At 40.5% G+C, this 24,740-nt stretch overlaps 1 protein-coding gene across 1 annotated transcript in view; it reads right to left on the bottom strand.

The window, feature by feature from the left end:
- Positions 1–24,740, bottom strand: part of LOC128377457 (NACHT, LRR and PYD domains-containing protein 5-like) — a gene marked incomplete at its 5' end in the record, with an annotated part of 123,913 nt that overhangs the window by 86,514 nt on the left and 12,659 nt on the right. Inside the window, 2 exons of the mRNA XM_053337409.1 lie at positions 12,886–13,059; positions 13,176–13,266. Of these exons, the coding sequence (XP_053193384.1) occupies positions 12,886–13,059; positions 13,176–13,266 (265 nt within the window). The remainder of the gene's footprint in view (positions 1–12,885; positions 13,060–13,175; positions 13,267–24,740) is intronic.

Below are 24,740 nucleotides of genomic sequence, written 5' to 3'. Positions count from 1 at the left end.
CAAACATTTTTGCAGTTTATGTCAAATATGTTGTATTTGGAGGAGTGAGGGACTGTTTGATAAGACATGATTTGATCTCTTTATGATTATCATCTATTATTCTGCATCCTTATGTTTGAAGAGACTAAATCCAATAGTTAATTGTTGCAGATTATATATGGATATATATACTATGTTGTGTTCATGATGATAACTTACAGCTTTGTAACTTCTGGAAAAGGAGTTGTCTATTCTGCACAGACGAAGAGACAAGACCAACTAAATCCATCTCTTATAGGCAAATTCAATATGCCAAAACAAATCACCAATGACAGTTTCCTGCTTTTAGCCCACACACCTAGCATACGCTCCCAAACCTGTCCTCCATGTCACTGCTGAGAAAGCCCCTCAGTGCCTCCTTTACTCGTCACTGTCTTCTCTCGTTGTGAACAAGGACAACAATTTATATATATATGAAACATCCATAAAACACATCACAATATGATGTGTATAATTATTATTTATTATAATTTATCCTTATGTTTTGTGCAGTGTCACATTTTTAAAAAAAAAACTCCCTCTCAGATCCTTATTGATGCCAGAAGCATGAACACATTATCTCACATCAAGGAGCATTTCAATGCACAGCTCAGACATTACAATGTTAGTGGAGCAGCTGAAAATAATAAATGATCATTGATGTAATCTGAATAAATACGCTCAGCTGTATGATGAGAAGTTTATCAGACGCCTGTATGTTGGTTTGGTTTTCTACTTTTGTTTCTGCATCATACAAATGTTTGACGCAGAAACACATTGTAAAACAGAAACTGAAGTTAAAATAACTAAATCACCGACAAGAGTTCAACCTGTCACATAGACTTTGATGTAATGTCATATTTCACTCTCTGCAGACACATTTCAACACCATATATGGTTTCATGTCTTCCTGTTCACTTCCTGTTACTGCGTTTAGTTCCTCTTTCTAATAGTCACTTCTGATAAGAAATTTATTTGCTGCGTTTTGTAACTGCGTCATAAAAATATTTCAAAAACACATTTAAAACAGAAACTGAAGTTAAAATAACTAAATCACCAACAACCTGGACCTCCTTTGGTCCCTTTGGAGCCAGTAAAGACTCTTTTTTGCAGTCTGCTTTAACTGAACATAAAAAAACAGCTCACACAAACATTTCACACTTTCAGTCTCCACCCAACACAGCAGCTACCACAAGTGTTCAACCTGTCACATACACATTGATGTAAAGTCATATTTCACTGCCTGCAGAGATGCATCCTTCTGACATCTGACTCAAACCACAACTATGTGGTTACAGAATAGAAAACATGAGGTCAAGAGTGCACACCCAGTTTGGCACCAAAAACAGGAACCATCTAAGAGCCCATATACATACATACATTTTCAGGATTTCAATAAGATGATTTAACTTTGTTTTGTATAAAAATCACATCAGACACAAATTCTGATTCAAAGTATTTTACATCTTAAATCTGATCTGGAGGGAATCTTTAAAGCCACAGACCAAAGCACCAACAACCTGGACCTCCTTTGGTCCCTTTGGAGCCAGTTAAGACTCTTTTCTGTCCTGCAGTCTGGAAACAGCTCACACAAACCTTTTATACTTTGAGTCTCCACAAACAGCAGCTACCACAAGAGTTCAACCTGTCACATACACATTGATGTAAAGTCATATTTCACTCTCTGCAGACACATTTCACCACCATATATGGTTTCATGTCTTCCTGTTCACTTCCTGTTACTGCGTTTAGTTCCTATTTCAGTCACTTCTGATGAGAAGTCTTTTTGCTGCGTTCTGTAACTGCGTCATAAAAATATTTCAAAAACACATTTAAAAGAGAAACTGAAGTTAAATTAACTTTATAAAAGTAACGTTTTCTTCAAAATCGAATCAATCTGTCAAAATAAATCATGTTTAAAACATTTTAAAGCATAAAATTCAGATGATTGAATTAGAGACTTTTTAGGAATACAGTTAAGAAATGAACATAAGTCATCAGTATAACTTCCATCTGTACTGTTATCAGATCATTTTAACAGCTGCTGACACAAACATGATGAAACTGTTGCTTACATTACCTTTAGATGCTGAAAATCATCTGAATCAGGCGGAGGAATTAATCGGCAGCTTAAACCGAACAAAAGAGGAACAAACATGAGACTGTCAGCAGGACCAGGAAGTCTGTTGAGGGTTTTTTTAGTCAACAGTTTTTATTTATACAAACATCATGACACCTAGATTATTACACTGTTTTAAGGGAACAGCTGAAATACACAAAAGACAAATAAAAAATAAATGATAAATGACAATTAAATAACAATAAATAAAAGTTAAAAGTGAATAAATTAAAAGGGCTTGGGTTTATTCTTTAAATCATATTCTTCTATTATACTAAATAGTTGCACTGCAGTTTGATTTTTAATGAGTTTCAGAGCTTTAATATAAGAGAGAAACATTAAACCTTCATATGTTTGAACTTGTGAATAAAGTAGACATCAGAATACAAACAATGGAAAAATAAATGATCAGTAGTTTCATCATGAAACACAATTTCTTAACCAGTCACTGGATGGATAAACACCATTTATTATTTTAAAAAGGATTTCTTCTGTTTTTGGAGGTATGAGGAATTTTAAACATCTGGTTCATAACATGTGAAAACTTTCATTGGAAAATAATTGAGTTTCTTCAAGACACTGATGGGCCAGATGTAATTAAACATATTTCTAATTCTTTTGATTATAAATTTAATTTCACTGAGATCACACCCTCCCACTAAAAGTTGTGTTAAACGAGGGCTGATAGTAGAATTTATTATAATTTATTTAATTCTGCTTTCGAACACACTTGGAGCTATTATTAATACAACAACCATTTTGTCTTTATTATTTTTCTGTGAATATTCTGAGATGAGTTGACTTAGAGCAGTAATACTGGTGATAAGCCTATAAGGTGACATTTACTAAGTGAGTTGAGATCGTTAACAATACTTGATTTGTCTCCACGAGATGTGCTCATTTTTTTCCATATATCTTATAACTTCACTGATATCTGGCGGTTTGCACATTATCACCGCTTATTGAGCAGCTGCCTGTCATCGTTGTGAGAAATAAAGAAATAAAAACGGGACGTGATATCATCGGGAAACCTTTACAGCGTCACATCATCATAACTTCACAGTACAAGTCTAAATAATACGACTTCAAAACCAGTCTAACCAGTCAGTGTCAGAGAAATCACACCGGTTGATGTAGTTCTACTATCTGTCCACTAGATGGTGGTAACGGACCGTGTATTCAGATCGAGGCCTTTCACTCTGTTCTGTGTTTGATCTGAGGAAGCCATCATATCCTCATAACTTCAGAGTTCATGCCTAGTACATTTAAAGTAATCATGCTGTATTACTGAAAAACTGCAAGCTGTATTTAATATTCTAAGATTAAAGTTGCTCACAGGTGGTTGAAACCTGATGTAGCCCAGTCTAAAAATGTATCAAGACAGATACAAATTAAATAAATAATATAAGTAAAATATAGTTAATGTATTAAAAATCACTACAGGCAGATTAATTCATCTTTGTCATTACGTTGATGCAGCTCATGTTAGTTCAAGTATAGTTTGGTTGCTGTGAAGCATGTTTATAGTCTTTTAATCTAGTGTTGCAGGGCATAGAGTTGTCCATTTAACGTTTGTTCAATCACACTGGTTGTAATTCTCATGTCAGCCAGTTGGAGATGTATAGAGACGGGATGTAAGGGTGATAACAGCTATCAGACACATGAGCTGTGTAACCATCGCAGTGTGTTTCATGCTTGGATGGATGCAGAGTCACATCAATGGTATCAGATATGAAACCACTTCCAGCAGGTAAAAACCCCTCTGTGTATATATTTGTAGTGTTTCTTCATGATTCATGCATGTAAAATAGAGATGATGCTAATCGCGATTAGCGCGTTAGCATATTTGCACGTTATTCACTTTGCTAGCAGCTAATGTTACAGTTTAGTTTTATTAGGATCTCCATTAGCTGCAGCCTTGCTGAAGCTATTCTTCCTGGGGTCCGACCATAGCATAAAAGAACACGATGAATACAAAATATAGCAACACAATATAATAAAGTAAAGAGAAAACAAAAACAAGGTAGGCCTACACACACACACACCTACCTTTACATGAGGCCCTCTACCACGGTTCGGGGTCAGCAAGCTGGTTAGTCAACATAATAATGAAAAATGAAAATGAAAATGCAGTAGTCTTTCAGTCATCCATTTCCCTTGTCCCTATCACACACTCAGATACAACACACAGCAACTACAGTGTGTAGTTAGTGTGTGTTATTATGGTGATGTGTGTAAAGCTTGACATGATATGAAAAGTAAATAAGCTTTTTGTTAAAAGTATAAGTGACTGAAAGACTGTCGTACACATCTATCAGACAGGAGCAGGAAACCCTCCTTGGACTGTTGGGAAGAGTAGGTGTCTCCCGCTCTGCAGCCAGAGAGACTGTTGTTGTCCACCAGCCGGTCACGTCCCTCCTCTCTCCTCTCAGCATCGCCTCTGCCCCATCCCTCTTTTGCCCTCTATCGCCCTCTATCAGCTTCAGGACTTGTGAGTAACTCTTGACCAGTCCACTTGCTATTTTGTTTATTGCTGCCGCAGGTGAAGCAGCCATTTGTTTTAGGTCTCTACCTCCCAAGCATCCACTCAGGCCTGCAACGGTTGTTTCTTTATTTGTATCTTGATTGTGTTTCAAGATGGCGGCGCATGAGCATGCAGCGGCTTCAAGCTCTCCCTACCTGTGCACGTTTTTCGTGTTTTTTGTGTGTATTTTTGCAAGTTGTTCGTCTGTACCGGACTTCGATATCAACTACAACCGTATGGACTTATTAGACATCGGTTACCAGCAGAAAACGACTGTTTGTAGCGACTTCCATCGCGTGCACAACATTCCGGACGAGATAGCGAGACCAGCGGGGTCTCCGTGGATTGTTATCGGATCCGGCAGGCGAAGGAGGCGTCGTCGGGAGAGGACGCAGAAGCGAGGCTGCAGAGCTGGCCTGTTGACTAAGCTCAGGAAACAGCCACTCAAACCACCACTGCCAAGCATCTACCTCTCCAACGCCAGATCCATGGTAAACAAGACGGACGATTTGGAATTACAGCTAGCTGGAAATCGTCTCGTTCGAGAATGCTGCACGTTAATCATCACGGAGACGTGGCTACATCCACAAATACCCGACGCTGCGGTGCAGCTAACAGGCCGCACGCTACACAGATCAGACAGGACCAGCGACTCGGGGAAAAAAAGAGGCGGTGGGCTTTGCATCTACGTGAATGAAGGTTGGTGTAACAATAGCACTGTACTGGACAGACACTGTTCCCCGGACCTAGAATTCATGTCGGTGAGATGCAGACCCTTCTTTCTGCCTAGAGAGCTGGCCGCCATTATCATCACCACGGTCTACATACCACCGGATGCAAATGTAAGAACCGCTCTCTCTCTACTACTTGACGCCATAAACAATCACCAGCGTGCCTACCCATGCGGCGCGCACATTATCGCAGGAGATTTTAATCAGGCAAATCTCAAAACTGTTTTGCCCAAATTTCACCAGCACGTGAAATTTCCAACAAGGGAGGATAAAACTTTGGATCACGTGTACTCTAACATCAAGAGTGCGTACAGAGCCATACCCCTTCCACACCTAGGCCAGTCTGATCACCTCTCACTGTTCCTGGCCCCTGCATACACCCCCCTCAGCCGGAAAACAAAGCCCAAAAGACAGACCATTATCACCTGGCCTGACGACGCCCTCCCCCGACTCCAGGACTGCTTTGAACAGACACAGTGGGAGACTTTCCAACATGAGGACCTGACCACATTCACAGACACAGTACTATCCTACATCAAGTACTGCATGGGTATGGTCACTGTGGAGAAGACCATCCAGGTGTACCCAAACCGGAAACCGTGGATGACCAGCCAGGTCCGATCACTTCTCCGGGCCCGCGATGCAGCCTACAGATCCGGCGACAGAGCACTCTACAGCACAGCTCGCGCCAACCTGAGGAGAGGCATCAAGGCTGCAAAAGCAGACTACAAGGGGAAGATAGAAGGGCAACTCAACAACCCCCGACAGATGTGGCAGAGCATACAGTCCCTCACCAACTACAAGGGCTCCGCTGCGATTCCTGGGGACTCGGACGTAGCACTGGCAGAGGAGCTAAACAGCTTCTTTGCCCGCTTTGAGTCCCAAGCCCAGTACTCAGCCACACCACCCCAACCTTCACTACATCCCACACCAACCTCTGACACCACCCCACTCACCGTGGAGGTAGTGGACGTGAGACGTGTGCTCCGTGCTGTCAACCCTAGGAAGGCCACAGGACCGGATGGAGTACCAGGGAAAGTACTCAAGGCATGTGCTGACCAACTTGCACCAGTCTTCACTGTCATTTTCAACCTGTCACTGAGACAAGCCACCATCCCAGCCTGCCTAAAATCGGCCACCATCATCCCAGTGCCCAAGAAGTCACCCACAAACAATCTCAACGACTTCCGCCCAGTAGCACTCACCCCAATCATCACAAAGTGCTTTGAAAAACTGGTACTGAGACACATCAAAGCCTGTCTCCCCCCCACCCTTGACCCACACCAGTTTGCATACCGGACAAATAGATCCACTGAGGATGCAATAACCACCGCTCTCCATGCTGCACTGAGCCACCTCGAGAAAAGGGGGAGCTATGTCAGAATGCTCTTCATCGACTACAGCTCAGCCTTTAACACAATAATACCGGACATTCTTATCCCCAAGTTGGCCAACCTGGGGCTCCCATCCTCCACCTGCTCCTGGATCAAGGACTTTCTGGTCAACCGACCCCAGCACGTGAAGCTGGGTCCTCACCTCTCATCCACCCGAATGCTCAGCACCGGCTCGCCCCAGGGCTGTGTGCTGAGCCCACTACTCTACTCACTCTACACGCACGACTGCAGACCCACCCACCCTGAGAACATCATTGTGAAATTCGCGGATGACACAACGGTGGTGGGGATGATCACAGAGGGGAACGAGACGGCCTACAGAGATGAGGTCCTTAGACTCAGTGAGTGGTGCGCCCTCAACAACCTGGCACTGAACATCTCCAAAACTAAGGAACTCATCCTGGACTTCCGACGGAACAAAGCCGCTCCTGCCCCCCTGTACATCAACGACGGATGTGTGGAGCGTGTGGAGACCTTCAAATTCCTTGGGGTCCACATCTCTGCTGACCTGTCCTGGGCAGCCAACACCACCGCACTGGTCAAAAAGGCTCAGCAGAGGCTACACTTCCTGAGAGTGCTCAGGAAAGAGCAACTCAGCACCAACCTGCTGGTGACCTTCTACCGGTCAGCCATTGAGAGCCTGCTGACCTATGCTGTGTCAGTGTGGCACTCAAGCTGCACACAAGCGGACAGGAAAAGACTACAGAGGGTGACCAACACAGCACAAAAGATCATCGGCTGCCCCCTATCTCCCCTGTCCACCATCTACAACTCCCGATGCCTAGGAAGGGCAATGAGCATCATAAAAGACCATACACATCCCGGCTACCACCTCTTCAACCTGCTGCCCTCTGGCAGGCGCTACAGGAGCATATCAGCCAAAACAAACAGACTCAGAGACAGTTTCTTCCCAAGAGCCGTCACCATACTCAACTCAAGCCTGCACTAAAAAACTGATCCAGACCCAATCAAGATCTGTCACTGCACTACAATATGTCTTAACACCGCCATTTGCATATCAATATGCTCTCAGACATATACCTTTGCACTATTATTACAGCATACTTGCACTAAAAATGTCATGGCTACCTCAACCACGTGCTGCTAACCACTACAGTCACTTATTTCACCTTTACTGTACATAATTTTCTTAAATGTCTATTTTATTTTATGTCTATTTTAATGTCCATTTTATGTCTATTTAATGACTATTTTATGTCTATTTAATGTGTGCACTTCATGGCGAAGCTTCAAATCTCATTGTACTTTGTATAATGACAATAAAGGCATTCTATTCTATTCTATTCTATTCTTGTTTAAAGGACATTATTTTATTTTGCTGCAGAGGTTGTGTGAGTGTGAGTGTGATAAAATTGGTAAACAAGAGAAACATAACTTCTGAGAAAAGTTAAAAGTCAGTAAGGAAAGGTTATCAGGGTTTCTGCTGGTTATCAAAAAGCATAAAATTAGATTCCAATAGGCATTAAAAATCTTTGATGATTTAGAAGGAAAAAATATCAGTTTTCTTTGAATGTGTTTATATAAAATTGATAATTTGTCGAAAAAATACATAGCCTTAGTGTTATGGACGTTTGCAACGAGTTTGCAAGTTTCAGCAAAAGTAGCTGGAGGTAGAAGACTTTAAAACATGGTTGCAGCCTGTTAGTGGTCGGGTCGGAGAGGGATTTTTCAATGTTTGCAAAAAACGTTCAAACTGGGCACAATGGGTATTAACACAGTGAAATCACACATATAGTCTGATAACCACCGGTCAGCAGTAAAAGCCAGTGTCTAGTTATTTTATAAAGTATCTGATAAAGTACCTGCTGCCACCATTACACCTGCAATCACCACAACAGCAGCATCTGTGACCATTACAGCAGCAGCCGTTACGGAGGGAAAACTAGCGATCTTTGAGCTGTGTTTGGCACCAGTGCAACGGTGCAGGCGCAGGTGTTCTGGTGTCTGAATACTGCCATGCAGCACAACTCCTATGCATCTAATGAAGGAATTTCTGAGTTGTTCGTGGCAATGTTTCCTGATTGGCAAATCACAGAGTCTTTCACTTGTGGAAAGGACAAAACCAGCTACATTATAGAATTTGGACTTGCCTCGTATTTCAAAAGCAAATCGACTTCTGCAGTTAACAACGCAGGATGATTTGTGCTCATGTTTGATGAAAATTTCAACCAGTCAACAAAAAGTAAACAACTTGATGTCCATGTCCGATTTTGGGAAGCAGGCTGTGTCCAGTCTCGTTATCTTGGATCACAATTCAAAGACTGAGGATCTGCTGCACCATTTCAAAGTAAGTAGCCCTATATATTATTTACTTGTGGTTCATGGAATTGTATTTGGATTAATTTTGGATGAAGAGAGACAGGTTGTATATAGGCTAGAAGAATTACAGTTCCTTTTCTATTCAGTTCATATAGTATACCATGTTTTTAATGTTAATATACAATACATAATCAAAATACAAATGTTTGTCATAGTTCATTGAATATTATTGTAGGACTGCACAATATTGGGAAAACGTGATATGCAGTGTTGGGACAAATGTCTTTACTTGTCCATTCTTGACAACATACCAGAATGATGAGCCAGTCTTGCCATTTTGTGCAGAGATTTGACAGAATTGATGATGATAATCACCTAATTGTTGATTAATTTAAATGACATGACTTTTATTTTGAGCTGTATGGGCTTTTGAAGAGGGTTTACTACGTTGAATAACTATATAATACCCTTGTGAGGTGGAATAGGAAAGCTGTTTAACAGTAACAAGACTTTATTTTTTCATTTTATAGAGTCTGATGAGACGTTTCATCAAAAGAGAGGTACTCCAAGACATCACTCCCTTTAAGCTGACCAAACATGACGATGATGACCAGAAGAACTGGGTAGGTGCAGGCCACACTGACATTGGCTTGGGAGCGGAGTCTGTGCTTTAGGTAATGTACTATTCTTGTTCTATGAGGGCAAATAAGAAATAAGACTACACTGCATTCATTCCTTATATATTACTAACATGAGATGTGCAATCCCTCCTTGCTAGGCTGTTCAGAACAAATCAAGCAACAAAATAGGTGAACTCAGTGCCATTGAATTTAGAAGGGACTGCATAAGGTGCCTATCCAGAATGGTTAATAAAATGCAAGACAAGAGCCCTTTGAAATACCCCACTGTCAGAGAGGTTGCACGTTGGACCCTACCTTCATGAGCAGAGACCCAGAATGGTGCAAAGGAAAGATGAAGTCTCTAGTTCAGAGATTTCTACAAGACAAGCAATTAACAGGAGGGGTTTCAGCTGTTAGGAATGTTATAGCTTCGAAAAGGTTAATCACAGATACTGTATTTTAAGTATATACTTTGATGTTCAGAGCAGTTTTACTTTCTTTCATTTTGAGAGTTTCAAGTTTTTAGCAATTAAAAAGGTCTTACATGCTATAAAATTAGAAAATGTTAGATATTTTGTAGACAGAAAAGAAGTGAATCCGGGAGCAGAAAAATACAAAGGAACATTGAATGAATTGAACTGAAGGAAAAAAAAGTCTTTTGTCATAGTTATGAGATAATTCAATTAATTTATTTTCAATTCAATTTTATATACAAAGCAAATCACAACAGAAGTTACCACAAGGCACTTTTAATATAGAGCAGATCTAGACTCTTTAATTTATAGAGACCCAACATTGCCACATGAGCAGCACTTGATGACAACAGCAAGGAAAAACTCCTTTAACAGGAAGAAAGCTCAAACAGAACCAACTCTAGGTTGGCCACGTTCTGCCTTGTTTGGCTGGTTTGAGAGTGAAAGAAGAAGAGAGAGAAGCACAGCAGCGACAATCATATGAATAACAATTATATTAATAACAATAATAATAATAGAGATATGACTAATAATAATAACAATAATAGCAGGCCGAGACTCAAGGAACTAGAAGTAAGGAGCACCTTGTTCTAGTAGATTCATAAGGTACTATGAGCTCTTTCAGATATGATGGAGCCTGATCATGAAGAGCTTTGAACGTGAGGAGAAGGATTTTAAATCCTATTCTAGATTTTACAGGAAGCCATTGCAGTGAAGCTAAAATTGGAATAATATATTCTCTCTTTCTAGTTTTTGTCAGAATGCGTGCAGCTGCATTCTGGAGCAGCTGGAGAGTCTTTAGAGACTTGTTATTGTAGGTCATCCCGGCCTCTATGTCCTTATGGAATGCTTGAAATTTAGTTTACTGATTGGTGTGATGAATATAATTGGGCATCATCTGCACAACAATGTTTCCGAATAATATTAATAAAGGAAGCACATATATAATAGTATTGGTCCAAGCACCACCTCATGGAACTCCATGTCTAACTTTTGTATGCATGGATGATTTATCACTGATGTACACAAGCTGAAATCAGTCTGATCAATACGACCAGCACTAAGATCCAGCAAGAGTAGTACAGAGAAAACTAGTGCTGTCTCTGTGCTATGATCATTTCACTACTTCTAATAGAAACTATATTCTGACATTTAAGCACAGTCAGTGATCCAAATGAAACCAGAGTGAAACCTCGTCCACCATCAACATTTAAACACAAGAAGCTGCTGTCACTTCCTGTTTCTATTGTTCACTGGTGAACAGTGATTTCAGCAGCTGTCTTCAGTCAGCAGTGTGACTGTTTGTCTCCACAGGAGGAGACTCTCCCTCTGACAGAGGACACACAGACACTGAGGAACCATAAGACCCAAACCCAAACCCAGCATACAGAGGTTCAATGAATGTGGTGTTGAAGGTGTGGAGGTGGATCAGTGTGTCAGAGGAGACTCTGTAGAAGGACAGAGTGCCAGCAGGACAGTCCACATACACTGCTACTCTGTTAGAGACAGAGGAGGAGGAGGAGGAGGAGGAGATGTGTGTTTCTATCTTATTGTGACGGACAGAGTAACCATAATCATTACAGATCAGACTCCAGGACTGATCATTATATCCAAACACACAGTCTTCACTGTCTCCTCTCCTGCTGATTCCTCTGTAACTCACTGATATACTAACTCTTCCTCTCCACTCGACCTCCCAGTAACAGCGACCAGTCAGAACATTTCTACACAGCAGCTGATTGTAGCCGTCAAATCTGTCTGGATGATCAGGATATGACTGATCCTCCTCCACATGTGTCACCTTCCTGTTGTCATCAGACAGTTTGAGTCTTCTGTTCACTGTGTTTGTGTCCAGTGTGAGTTCACAGAAATCTGATGAAGAGAAGAAGAAACAACACAGCAGCAGTGTATCATCTGACACACCTGATGGATTTATTCTCTGTTTAACTTCTGATCTGTTGTTCATTTCTATAAAGTTTCATGATGACACATTTTGTCAGTAATGTTTTAATGAATAAATACCACAAAGACCAACTTTGTATTTAAAGAGAAACTGACTGTGTGCTGTTTAGTTGTCATGAATCAAATTCAATCCACACTTACACTTCTTCAGACCAGGTTTTAACCTGTGCTCTCCACCATGGTCCACCCTGGAGGAAGAAACACAGTCAGAATGATTTTCTATCCAACATGAGTCCTAACTGCTGTTCAACATGAAGCAGTGTTCCTCAGTTTGTCAGAGTGACACAGAAACAGGCTGAGTTCAGGGACATAAGGAGATCATGAAAGTTTAACTAAAGAATAAATCTAGGTCCATGATCAAGAATCACTTTTTATGTTGATCATCAAAGTCTGTCCATACCTGAGAGTGTCCAGTCTCCAGTGTGGATCCTTCAGTCCAGCAGCCAGCAGCTTCTCTCCTGAGTCTCCTGGATGATTGTAGCTCAGGTCCAGCGCTCTCAGATGGGAGGGTTTGGATCTTAGAGCTGAGGCCAGAGAAGCACAGCCTTCCTCTGTGATGAGACATCCTGACAGACTGGAAATATAAAAGGTTGATAAAACAATGTTTTTAATCATATAAATACCTGAATCCTACAGATGTTATACAGAATAACTGACAGTAATCTGAATGTAAAACAGCAACTGTCAACAGTATTAAAAGTCTCTCAGAATCAGCTTTATTGTAAATGTTCAAGATAAAGAAATTATAAGTACTGTATCCTAACCTGAGAGTCTTCAGTGTACAGTGTGGACTCTCCAGTCCAGCAGAAAGGTGCTTCACTCCTGAATCCTGCAGGTTGTTGTTACTCAGGTCCAGATCTCTCAGACTAGAGGACTTGGAGCTGAGAACTGAGGACAGAGCTGCACAGCTTCTCTGTGAGAGGTTGCAGCCACTCAACCTGTAGACAAATTAATGATTAACATATACATTATTATTATTATTATTATTATTATTGTTATTACTGTTATTATTAATCATTTATTTTTTCAAATATCCAGTGTTTCATCCACTTACACAGCTTTATGTGAAGCTTTGACCACTGGCAGTAGCCTCAGAAGAGCCTCCTCTGAAGCAGAGTATTTCTTCAGGTCAAACACGTCCAGATCTTTTTCTGATGACAGTAAGATGAAGACCAGAGCTGACCACTGAGTAGGAGACAGTTTATCTGTGGAGAGACTTCCTGATCTCAAGTACTGTTGGATCTCCTTCACTAGAGAACGATCATTCAGTTCATTCAGACAGTGGAACAGATTGATTATTCTCTCTGCAGACAGATTCTTACTGATCTTCTTCTTGATGTACTTGACTGTTTCCTGATTGGTCTTTGAGCTACTTCCTGTCTGTGTCAGCAGACCTCGTAGGAGAGTCTGATTGGTCTGCAGTGAAAGACCCAGGAGGAAGCGAAGGAACAAGTCCAGGTGTCCATTTGGACTCTTTAAGGCCTTGTCCACAGCACTCTGGTAGAAACATGTCTGCGATGTTGTTTGTTCTTCTGCTAGCAGATTGACTCCAGACTTGATGAATGTCAGATGGACATGAAGAGCAGCCAGAAACTCCTGAACGCTCAGATGGACGAAGCAGAACACCTTGTCCTGGTACAGCCCTCTCTCCTCTTTAAAGACCTGTGTGTACACTCCTGAGTACACTGTGGCTGCTCTGATATCGATGCCACACTCTGTCAGGTCTGATTCATAGAAGATCAGGTTGCCTTTCTGCAGCTGCTCAAAAGCCAGTTTTCCTAACGATTTAATCATCTTCCTGTTCTCTGGACTCCAGTGTGGATCTGTCCCAGCTCCGCCATCATACTTGACCTTCTTCAGTTTGGACTGAAGCACCAGGAAGTGGATGTACATCTCAGTCAGGGTCTTGGGCAGCTCTCCTCTCTTTCTTCTTTTCAACGCATCCTCCAGAACTGTAGCAGTGATCCAGCAGAAGACTGGGATGTGGCACATGATGTGGAGGCTTCGTGATGTCTTAATGTGGTAGATGATGGTGCTGGCCTGCTCCTTATCTCTGAATCTCTTCCTGAAGTACTCCTTCTTCTGTGGGTCAGTGAACCCTCTGATCTCTGTCACCATGCCTAGCCACTCAGGAGGGATCTGATTGGCTGCTGCAGGTCGTGTGGTTATCCAGAGACGAGCAGAGGGAAGCAGTTTCCCCCTGATGAGGTTTGTCAGCAGCACATCCACTGAGGTGGACTCTGTAACATCAGTCAGGATCTCAGTGTTGTGGAAGTCCAGAGGAAGTCGACACTCATCCAGACCGTCAAAGATGAACACAACCTGGAACTCTTCAAACCTGCAGATTCCTGCTTCTTTGGTTTCAGTAAAGAAGTGATGAACAAGTTCCACAAAGCTGTACTTTTTCGCCTTCAGCACATTCAGCTCTCTGAAAGTGAATGGGAATGTGAAGTGTATGTCCTGGTTGGCTTTGTCTTCAGCCCAGTCCAGAGTGAACTTCTGTGTTAAGACTGTTTTCCCAATGCCAGCCACTCCCTTTGTCATCACTGTTCTTGGTTCATCTCTTCCAGGTGAGGCTTTAAAGATGTCTTCTTGTCTGATTGTTGTTTCTGGTCTGTCTGGTTTCCTGGATGCTGTTTCAATCTGTCTGACCTCTTGTTCATCATTGACCTCTGCAGTCCCTCCCTCTGTGATGTAGAGCGGTGTGTAGATCTGATTCAGAAGGGTTGGGTTTCCTGCTTTAGCGATCCCCTCAAACACACACTGGAACTTCTTCTGCAGGTTAGACTTCAGTTTACGTCGACACTTTGCAGCTCGAATTCCTGAATGAACAAACAACAAATGAAATCAAACAGATGATTCTACAGTAAATTGGTAGAATGTAAACATTAAACTGCAGATGTTTATACTTTCCCCCACTATAAAATCTATTCAGCTCATCGGTTGAGGACAAACAGTTTCTGACTGTTTTCAGCTCTGAAGAATTCATAGATCTGATGCAGATGTGTGCATCATATTAACAGCAGAGTTTGAAATATAAACCTTTCTCATGTTGCCTCCATTTCCTCTCCATCATGTTAAATCTGTTAAAATCCTCTTACTGCTCTGCAGACGCTCAGCCAGCTCCTCCTGCTTCATTCTCCTCAGGAAGTGCACTGTGATCTTCAGAAATGCCTCTCTGCTGTTCCTCCTCTGCTCTTCCTCCTCACCGTCCAACACATCCTCATCCTCACTCTGACTCTCTAAGCATTCTGGGTAATCTGGACTCAGAGCCTTCTGCATCTTCTTCAGCTCGTTCTTCACAAACCTGCTGATGTTCTCCTCCAGCAGCTGGAACAGAATCAAATGTAAATGTAACTGGTAGAAGTCAACATCAGATGATCAGTGACAGACTGAAAAGCTGCTGGTCTACAGAGTGCAGCATGGAGACTGTTAGGACCAGAATGGTAGTTTAGTATTTAGTCTGTGGCTGTTGTAGTTAGCAGTAGTAGCTGTGCTTTACATTTACACACCATAAATATGGAGTCCTGTGTTTGATGCTGCTGGACAGACTGACCACTGAGAACCTCTGAGCTCTGCTGATGAACTCTGTGAAGAAAAGATGAAGTCTCAGAATAAATAATGACACTCAGTGTTAAAGGTGTTGTGTTCTATTGTCAGGTTCAGGCAACCTAAAACACTTAAAATATCAAACAAAGGAGAGAAGACAACAGAATTAGAGTTTTTACTTGCAAGGAGCAAGGAGAACGGACAGAGATCTGCTCAGTTAGGATCTCCAACCCGCTCTGAGCAAATCTTGCCGAACCCTTTGTTTTTATTGCTTTCAGGGAGTCCCTAATTTACATAGTCATTTTTGCTCTAAAGGGTGGGGGTCACACATCGGTCACAAATAGGTCACTGATCTGCAGCTGGTCTGCCTCGGGTGGACACACACACTTCAAAGACCTTTTTATAAGGGTTACAGTTTGGCCATAAAACTTCAGATAGACGTCCTGTGCAGGATCACAGGTTGGTCACAGATCTTCAGATAGTCGTCCTGTGCAGGGTCACAGGTCTTCAAAGAGTCCTGAAAAACAACCTTAAAAAACAGCATGCTTGTACACCATAAGGACTAATGATTATAGAAAAGGGGTAAATATGGGATAACTTATATACAATAATTCCAACATTTCCCTCCTGTTTATCACATATTTACTCATCTTCTCATTTCACTTATATCAACCACTTCAAAAGATTTTCAGTTGTAAAATCATTTTTATGAGAACGAACAGGTTTACACTCAGAGTTATTTGTTTTCTTTTTACTGTTTACCAATCAGAATTAACATTAGACGAAATCAGGAACAGATCAGGTAAATTATCTTCAAGATCATTATTATCATTATCATCATGTCCAAGCAAAGGATACATCTGAGCAAATCGACTATCCACGGGTGTAATGGCAGTAGTGATTAGTCTATTAATTAAAGCACAGAGACAGGGAATACAACAACAGCCACACAAAGTCAAAATCGCTGCAAAAACTGCAATTGAGACAAAAGATACCAGAGCTCTGTATTTCCCAAAGGTATTCATCCATGAATCCCACAAGGTGGTGTCAACACCGGAATGATCTTTCATTTTACCATTCAGTGAACGCAGGCCCTCAATGGCCTTAGTCAGACTGCCATCAGCAGCCTCACTATTGGGGATGAAAGTACAACACTTTTCCCCAAACATTGCACATACACCACCTTTTTCTGTCAACAGCATATCCAGCGCTATTCTATTCTGAAAAGCCATAAGGGAAGTAGCTGCCAGTTGGCCATGTACAGCTTCAAATCCGCTCTGGGTCCAATTTCCTAGTTTTTGAACATTGTAATGAATGTAGTTAATCCTGTCTATGTTTTTATTTATGGTACACCACCAACAGAGGGTGGACTCAAATCCTGCCGCTACTTGATCAGCCAATTTATATTCACTATGTACACCGCGTGGAACATCGATAGCATCAATGTAAGTTGGATCTTTATCTGTCAACCAAGCAGTGGATCTTTTCTTATGAAGCCACTGTTGTGACACAAATATAACTGATTCAGTGATCAGTCCTTCAGTCGTCATAGGAAGTACTGAAACTGGTAACAGTAATGTCACTAATGCACAATATCCAGTCACATTTCTAGGCAACTTGTCAAAAAGTCTTTCGTCTCCACACCACCACCAAATGTCTCCTCGAGACACTGGTTTAAAATCATTAGGTTTAGAACCAATTGTACTTACTCTTATATGTTTTCTGCATGAGGTTGCAGTAAGATTGACTAGGGGGTTTCCTCTCCTAAAACCATCTCCTATCTCTATTTTAATGCACGTAAAATTACCTCTAGCTACTTTCTTGGAAAACAACGGCTTTTCCTTTTCTGCCACTGTGACCGGGAAAACTGAATCCCAAATACTACAATTTTTACTGGGGTTTGTGTTATTCATAAAATCTATAACACACTCACACACACTCCTGTGGTATCACTGCCGGGACAATCTGCAAAAGTGGTCTTGGTCCCATGCAAACTACACAGTCAGTCTTAGTCATATTGGCAGCTTGTTCTACCATTAACAACCAGTTATTATTAGTTCCAGAAACACCAGTTGTGACTTGGAACCATTCATCCACTGTCACTTTATTTGCCATCCGAATTTGTCCTCCTTTCTTGTAAGTTCTTTTTGGCATTTCAGGTTTAGTTTGGCTTCCATAACATAAAACTGCTCTAAATTCAGGATCTCTTCCACTGGAATATGCCCACAGATTTATGGATTGACACTCAGATTTATCAGACTGATATTTTAGTACTAGACCCTCCTGGAGTCATTTTGACCGAAAGACCTCCTCTACTAGGTTTGGTGGCTTGTAAGATCTTCACTGACTTTCAGGTATACCTGAACTCTAAATGTCCAGGTCCACCCTATTATCTGTCTTTGGCTCACCTCCCCTGTCGGAGTCTTCAGTCGAAATGATCTTTTTACAATATGTTAAATGGATCCAAGTTGATCTTTCTGCTATTTTTTAATGCTGTGGGGTCATTATTAGTACCTGATACAGCCCTTTCCACTTTGGTGAGCGCCAGTGTTTCTTTTTTTTTTTATGCTTCATATTAGCACCCAATCTCCCAGTTCCACTAATTGGATTTCCTGCTGGGAAACAGAAGGATTTTCATCAGTTTGTTTCTGTTTTTGTTTTTCCAGCATGTTTCTCATGTAGTCAGCTATATTAGCCTCTTCATCTATTTCCCATTGATTCTTAAATTGAGGTAACCTATAAGGTCTTTCAAATAATATTTCATATGGTGTTAACCCAGTAGTAATATCAATATTAATATACAATTTTTCCAGGTCTAAACATTGTCTCCATAATCTGCCTGTTTCCTCCATACATTTCTTCAGCCTATTCTTAATTGCTCCATTCATCCTTTCTACTAATCCTGTACTTTGAGGGTGGTATGCACAATGATTTTTTAAATCTATGTGGAACATTACACCAATCTTTTTAACCACTTGGTTAACGAAATGGGTTCCATTATCACTATATATCTTCTCAGGAATACCATACCTGGGAATAATATCCTTACAAAGTGCTTTTGCTACCGTCAAAGCGTCTGGATTCTTGGTTGGGAAAAGTTCAATCCATTTTGAAAATGCATCTATTATGACCAAACAATACTTTTTCCCTTCACTTTGGTTTAACTCTATAAAGTCCATATGGATAATTTGAAATGGATACTGAGGTATCCATTTACTGAGGTACCTCTACGCGGTCTCAAATTTCCTTGTGGATTATGTTTAGCACAGGTCAAACATGCTCTACAATTTTTTTTTTTAATTAGAGTTGAATCCATAAGTGGTAAAGTATTGATGTATCTGTCCTACAATCCCTCCTGTTGAGACATGTGTTTACACCATGGCTCAATATTGCTGCCCATTTATAGAGATTCTTTGGTAGGACAGGTTTATTACTTGGTCATACATAGATGTCATTTTGTAATTTAGCTCCATTCTTTTCCCAAATGCTTTTTTTTAGATTATGTACTTTGTTGTTGCATGTCTTTTAGCGTGGTGTCATCTAAATTAATTAATTCTTCTAAGGTCAATATATTAAATTGACCTGCTGCAGCTGCTTTTGCGGTTTTATCTGCAAATGCATTTCCTAGAGAAACTTTATCAGTACCATATGTGTGTTCTGCACATTTGCATACTGCTATTTTTCTTGGTACTTGTACTTGTTTCCACAGTCATGGATGCTGCTATGACTGCTCTTACACAATGTGGTAGTGCACAAGCTACACTATCTAGCTTTGATGAAAAATAAGCTATAGGCTTCATCTTATCTCCATATTGTTGTGCCAATACAGAGGTCATAAAATTACCTTTACAGTCAATCATCTGAATGAATGGTTTGTTAGTCTGGCAATGCTAGTGCTGTACTGGACACTAACACTTGCTTTACTTCACAGAAAACTTTTTCAGCTTCATCAGTCCATTTTAGCTAAGATGTCATTTTAAGGTCTTCTTCATACATCAATTTATTTAACGATGCCGTTATTTCAGCATAGTTTAGTACCCAATTTCTGCAATAGTTTGTCAACCCCAGAAATGACATCATCTGCTTTTTTACTAAAAGTTTTGGAGCTTGGAGAATTGCAATCTTTCTGTCTTCCATTATTGTTCTTCCTCCCGCACTTAGATTAGTCCTAAATATTTAACTTGCATTTTACACATTTGGAGTTTACTTTTGCTTACTTTATGGCCTTCTTCAGCCAAATGCTTTAGTAAAGCTAAAGTATCTTCTTTACATGTTTTCAAATCAGGAGAGGCTAATAACATGTCATCTACATATATTAAAACTTGACTTCCCCCTGGGGGTTGAAACTTAGCCATGCTTGCACTCATTACTTGAGAATAGATAGTTGGACTTTCACAATAACCTTGAGGTAATCTAGTATAGGTATATCTTTGGCCTCCAAAGGTGAATGCAAACCAATATTGACTATTTTTATCTATAGGTACAGAGAAAAACACATTACTGATATCCACTACAGTAAATACTTTAGCATCTGGTCTTATGGGGTGGTTTATTAGGAACATCAAGGGAATAGAAATAGTGTGGTAGTCCTATCCCTCGGAGAACCAAAAAGTCTCCCTTCTGTAGTTCTGCTTTTCTTTTAACTACAATCCGCCCTCCTGGCGTAGGCACCAATGCTAATCCTAATAACAACAACCCATCTCTCCCAAGGAGGTTAACTGGACATTCTGGAAACATCAGAATGGATAGACGGTAAGACGAGCCATCTGAATCTCTTAGCCACACTGGCTCAGATTCTTCAACTTCAGTTAACTTCCCGCTTGCAGATCTTACTACTACAACATTGCCATTAGTTTTAGCCTGTGGTACACCTTCCCTACAGGTAGTTCTGCAAGCTCCTGTGTCACACAAAAACGTAATAAATTTTCCATTTACCAACAATCTTACTTCAGGTTTCACATCATCCATTGAGAGTATATCTTGTAAATTTAAAAAGGTCTACATTTGTCTTATCCTGTTCACTCTCCTGATAACACTTTGCCTGCCATTCTTAGCCTATTCAAGCTGAATTATACTTTCTTTCTCCAACTCCAACTCCAACAACAGAAAGGGTTTCTGTTCTGTCTATAATCTCCCTTTCCTGCTCCTCCTCTTCTTACTCCTCCTATAATTTATTCCTCTTCCTCTAGCACCTCCTCCCTGGTAGAGGATTTCTTCCATGTCATGGTAAAAGGTCTCTACAGCCTTCTTACTCTTGTTCTTTTCCTTTACAACTTTCTCTGCATGCAAAGCGTGATTAACATATTCATCAAGAGTTCCTGTTGGAAGTCCTATGTAATGCTTAGTCACCCAACTACGGATTGCATCTTTAGATCCTGCATGAAGAACTTTTTCTTTTCTTTTTTTTTAAACTGTTTGCTGGAAAGGCCCATTTGGTTGATTATCATCTTGAAGCCCACTATGAGTCTTAAAAGCAGTGGTCATTATTATTTTTTATTCTTTGAACGGCTCATCCTCCTTCTGCTCAACTTCTTCCTATCTCCACATAATTTGCTCTTCACCTAAAGCGTTGAGTAACTCTATCAATAAGGTGTCTTACCCGAGTAGTCAATTCACTATCAGCATATGCCAACACCACATTATTGTTATTTAGGGGACTCCAATCCCCTCTCACATAATGCCAATCAGGCCCCATTACAGTCATCCAAATCTGCTGTAAATCTTCACCTTCTTCCTTATCTTTAACTTCCCTTCACTTCACTGGCCCTGCTTCATCATCATCTTTTCTTTGAAACATCAACTGTCTATTTCTTTCTTATTCCTTTCTCTACTTCACTCTTTCTCACACTTTCTGTCTCCTTCTTTTCTCTTCTCTTTCTCTACTTCACTCTTCCTTCATTCTTACTTTTTCATGGTAACTTCCTATTTGTACTTTTCTTGACAGGCTTATTTCTTAAAAAATTATATACATCATTACTGAGTTTTAACAAATTCCAACTAGTTTATTTCATTATTATATTATTCTCCTTCCTTATGTATACTCATTACTTTGTACAAAGGTTATACTTCTCTATTTTCTATGTTCTAGGGACGTCTCCCCAAGTTTTAATATTTATTACATTTTAGTATCTTTTAGTTGCTTCTCTTAGTATTTCTATCCGTACGTCCTTAATTTTACCAGGATCCTGGGTTTCAACATATTTCCAATCTTTTGAGTCTATTTCTTACTTTATTTTTTAGTTTAGTAGTTTACTCACTTCTTCCCCATTTTAGTAATTTTAGTCCAGTTATTCAACACCTAGGGTGTTCTAAGAACTGGTTTCTTGTTAGTAGGACAGCAAGAAAATTTCCTGTTGTGGTAATTCTCACTTCAACTCTTTCGAGTGGAGAATTCTTGCCTTTGCATCCACAAGAGGTTTGCTGTTTACAATCCTACTATTTTGGTATGAAATGAAGATACCTAATGGTATTTCATTTCCACTCACACTCTCATTCACTCACGTACGTTTCACTGAGTCTTACAGGACACCCTTGTCCACTAGGCCTATTTTTCTTTACACGGATATTTTCGGACTCCGTCGCCCACTAGGCCTATTTCACTTTACACGGAATTTGTCGGACTCCGTCGTCCCTCATTACCTGATAGTGACTAGTATTCTCAGGGTTTTTTATCACAACGCGCAAAGACTCTCAGTCAATCGCTTGTTTTTAACAAACTCTAACTCACCACTGTTGTCTTTCTCCTCTCGGACTACCGTCAACCTTCAGATCCCAACAGGCGGGCAAAAAACCAGTCCTGGAAAAGGATCTTTAGATTTTGCTGTGGCCACAGTCTTCCTGGAGTTTACCAGCCCGCTGGGATCCTTTAGGTGTGTTGGTATCCGGCTCGAAGGACCAAGTTAATGTCAGGTTCAGGCAACCTAAAACACTTAAAATATCAAACAAAGGAGAGAAGACAACAGAATTAGAGTTTTTACTTGCAAGGAGCAAGGAGAACGGACAGAGATCTGCTCAGTTAGGATCTCCAACCCGCTCTGAGCAAATCTTGCCGAACCCTTTGTTTTTATTGCTTTCAGGGAGTCCCTAATTTACATAGTCATTTTTGCTCTAAAGGGTGGGGGTCACACATCGGTCACAAATAGGTCACTGATCTGCAGCTGGTCTGCCTCGGGTGGACACACACACTTCAAAGATCCTTTTTATAAGGGTTACAGTTTGGCCATAAAACTTCAGATAGACGTCCTGTGCAGGATCACAGGTTGGTCACAGATCTTCAGATAGTCGTCCTGTGCAGGGTCACAGGTCTTCAAAGAGTCCTGAAAAACAACCTTAAAAAACAGCATGCTTGTACACCATAAGGACTAATGATTATAGAAAAGGGGTAAATATGGGATAACTTATATACAATAATTCCAACATCTATCACAGTGGATCCAGGTAAAACACTCAGCTGTTCTGTCTGACCTCTGATCATTTGTCTCTGTAAAGACTTTGTACCTCTGTTTAAACACTGTTATACACATAAAGTTTGTGGTTTCTAGAAAAGTCTTTGTGGGAGGAGTGTGTGTGTGTTTGTATTTATGAGGACATAGTGTGTAAAACTAAGTCAATCAAACTTCTTCTCATGAGAGTTGAATAATAACAGAATCTGGTATCTGCTGATGGATCCTGAGAAAAATACAGCACTGATGGATTAATAAAATTCCAATGTTTCGGTCATAAGCAATTATCTCTGTAATCCAAAAGATAAGTAGAGTGCAACTCGTACAGACCAACATCAATTCTAAATCGAGACTACAGACCATACGCCTTAATAATTGCAAAAAGATGAGAAAACATTGTTGTATTCTTTATTTATATCATAGCTACTTTATACCACAAGGTGGCACTGTAGTGATGTAAGGACTGTGATACGCAGTAGAGTGAGAGTTAGATACAATTCCAAGATGGCACAGTACATGGTGCCAAGTTGTTACTTTACTACATTTTGTTATTATTACTATTGCCTCCTCAGTAAACAGCACTTGTTGAGACTCTGGCGCACCTGAGTCAAGACTACATTTTGGCGATGAGTGGACCTATGTTTTTTTGTCTCTTTTTCTTCTGACTCAACATGTCTGCAAACGTACCTGCAATGTGTTTGCCTTGCCCAGGAGACCCGCCAATGCCTCTCAACATGTGAATGCAGATTTTCAACAACTATTCGCTGGTGATTAATGCAATGGGAAATGCTTGGCCTGAAGCTTGCAAGAGAGCTACTCTACTCCATTGCCTCCGGCTGAGGGACAACAGATTTCCTACACATGGCTAGATACAGGTGACAATTTTCCCTCTGCTGTTGCTGCTTTAGAGAAAACAATTCACACAGAAAGTTAACGTTGTGGAAAGGCACGCTTTCAGAAAACAAAAGCGAGCACCTCATGAGACTATTGCACAGTATATGGCTGCAGTGCGTGACCTCGCTTCAACAATGCTGATAAAATTGATGAAATGATCTTTGACCAACTAGTTGAACATTTGACCAACCCCAGCATCAGGGAGAGACTTTTGCTTGAACCAGATTTGATGCTGTATTTACCCTTTTAGTTTGTCAATATTTCTAAGGAAGATTAAGTAAACAAGGACATGATCATTTACTTGATTTATACATGTGTATTTGAGTTTAGTGACTGGAATAAATAAACTAAAACTAATGTATTTGTACCTGTTATAGAGATGAAGTTTGTGGTTTTTAGATATGTGTTTGGAGGAGGAGTGTGTGTGTTTGTATTTATGAGGACATTGTGTGAAAAAACTGTTTTAGTCAATCAAACTTCTTCTTATGAGAGCTGGATAATAAACATTTTACAGTCTGACCTCTGATCAGCAGACTGATGTCCATGTTTGAAGGTAATAATTCGATCATTAGACCAGTCACTCTTCATGGACACACAGCTGGGTTCAGGAGAATCTGGTCTCTGCTGATGGATCCTAAGAAAAATACAACACAGATAAATTAATTAAACAGCTTAAAATCTCAAGAAAATTAGTTATGGATAAAGTAACTCTATAAAGAGTTTGATTTCCCTTT

Source organism: Scomber japonicus, chromosome 17 (assembly GCF_027409825.1).
Source record: "Scomber japonicus isolate fScoJap1 chromosome 17, fScoJap1.pri, whole genome shotgun sequence".
In the NCBI taxonomy this organism is placed as follows: domain Eukaryota; kingdom Metazoa; phylum Chordata; class Actinopteri; order Scombriformes; family Scombridae; genus Scomber; species Scomber japonicus.
The sequence above is the reverse complement of the archived record's forward strand: the minus strand, read 5'-3'. Positions and strand labels throughout refer to the sequence as shown.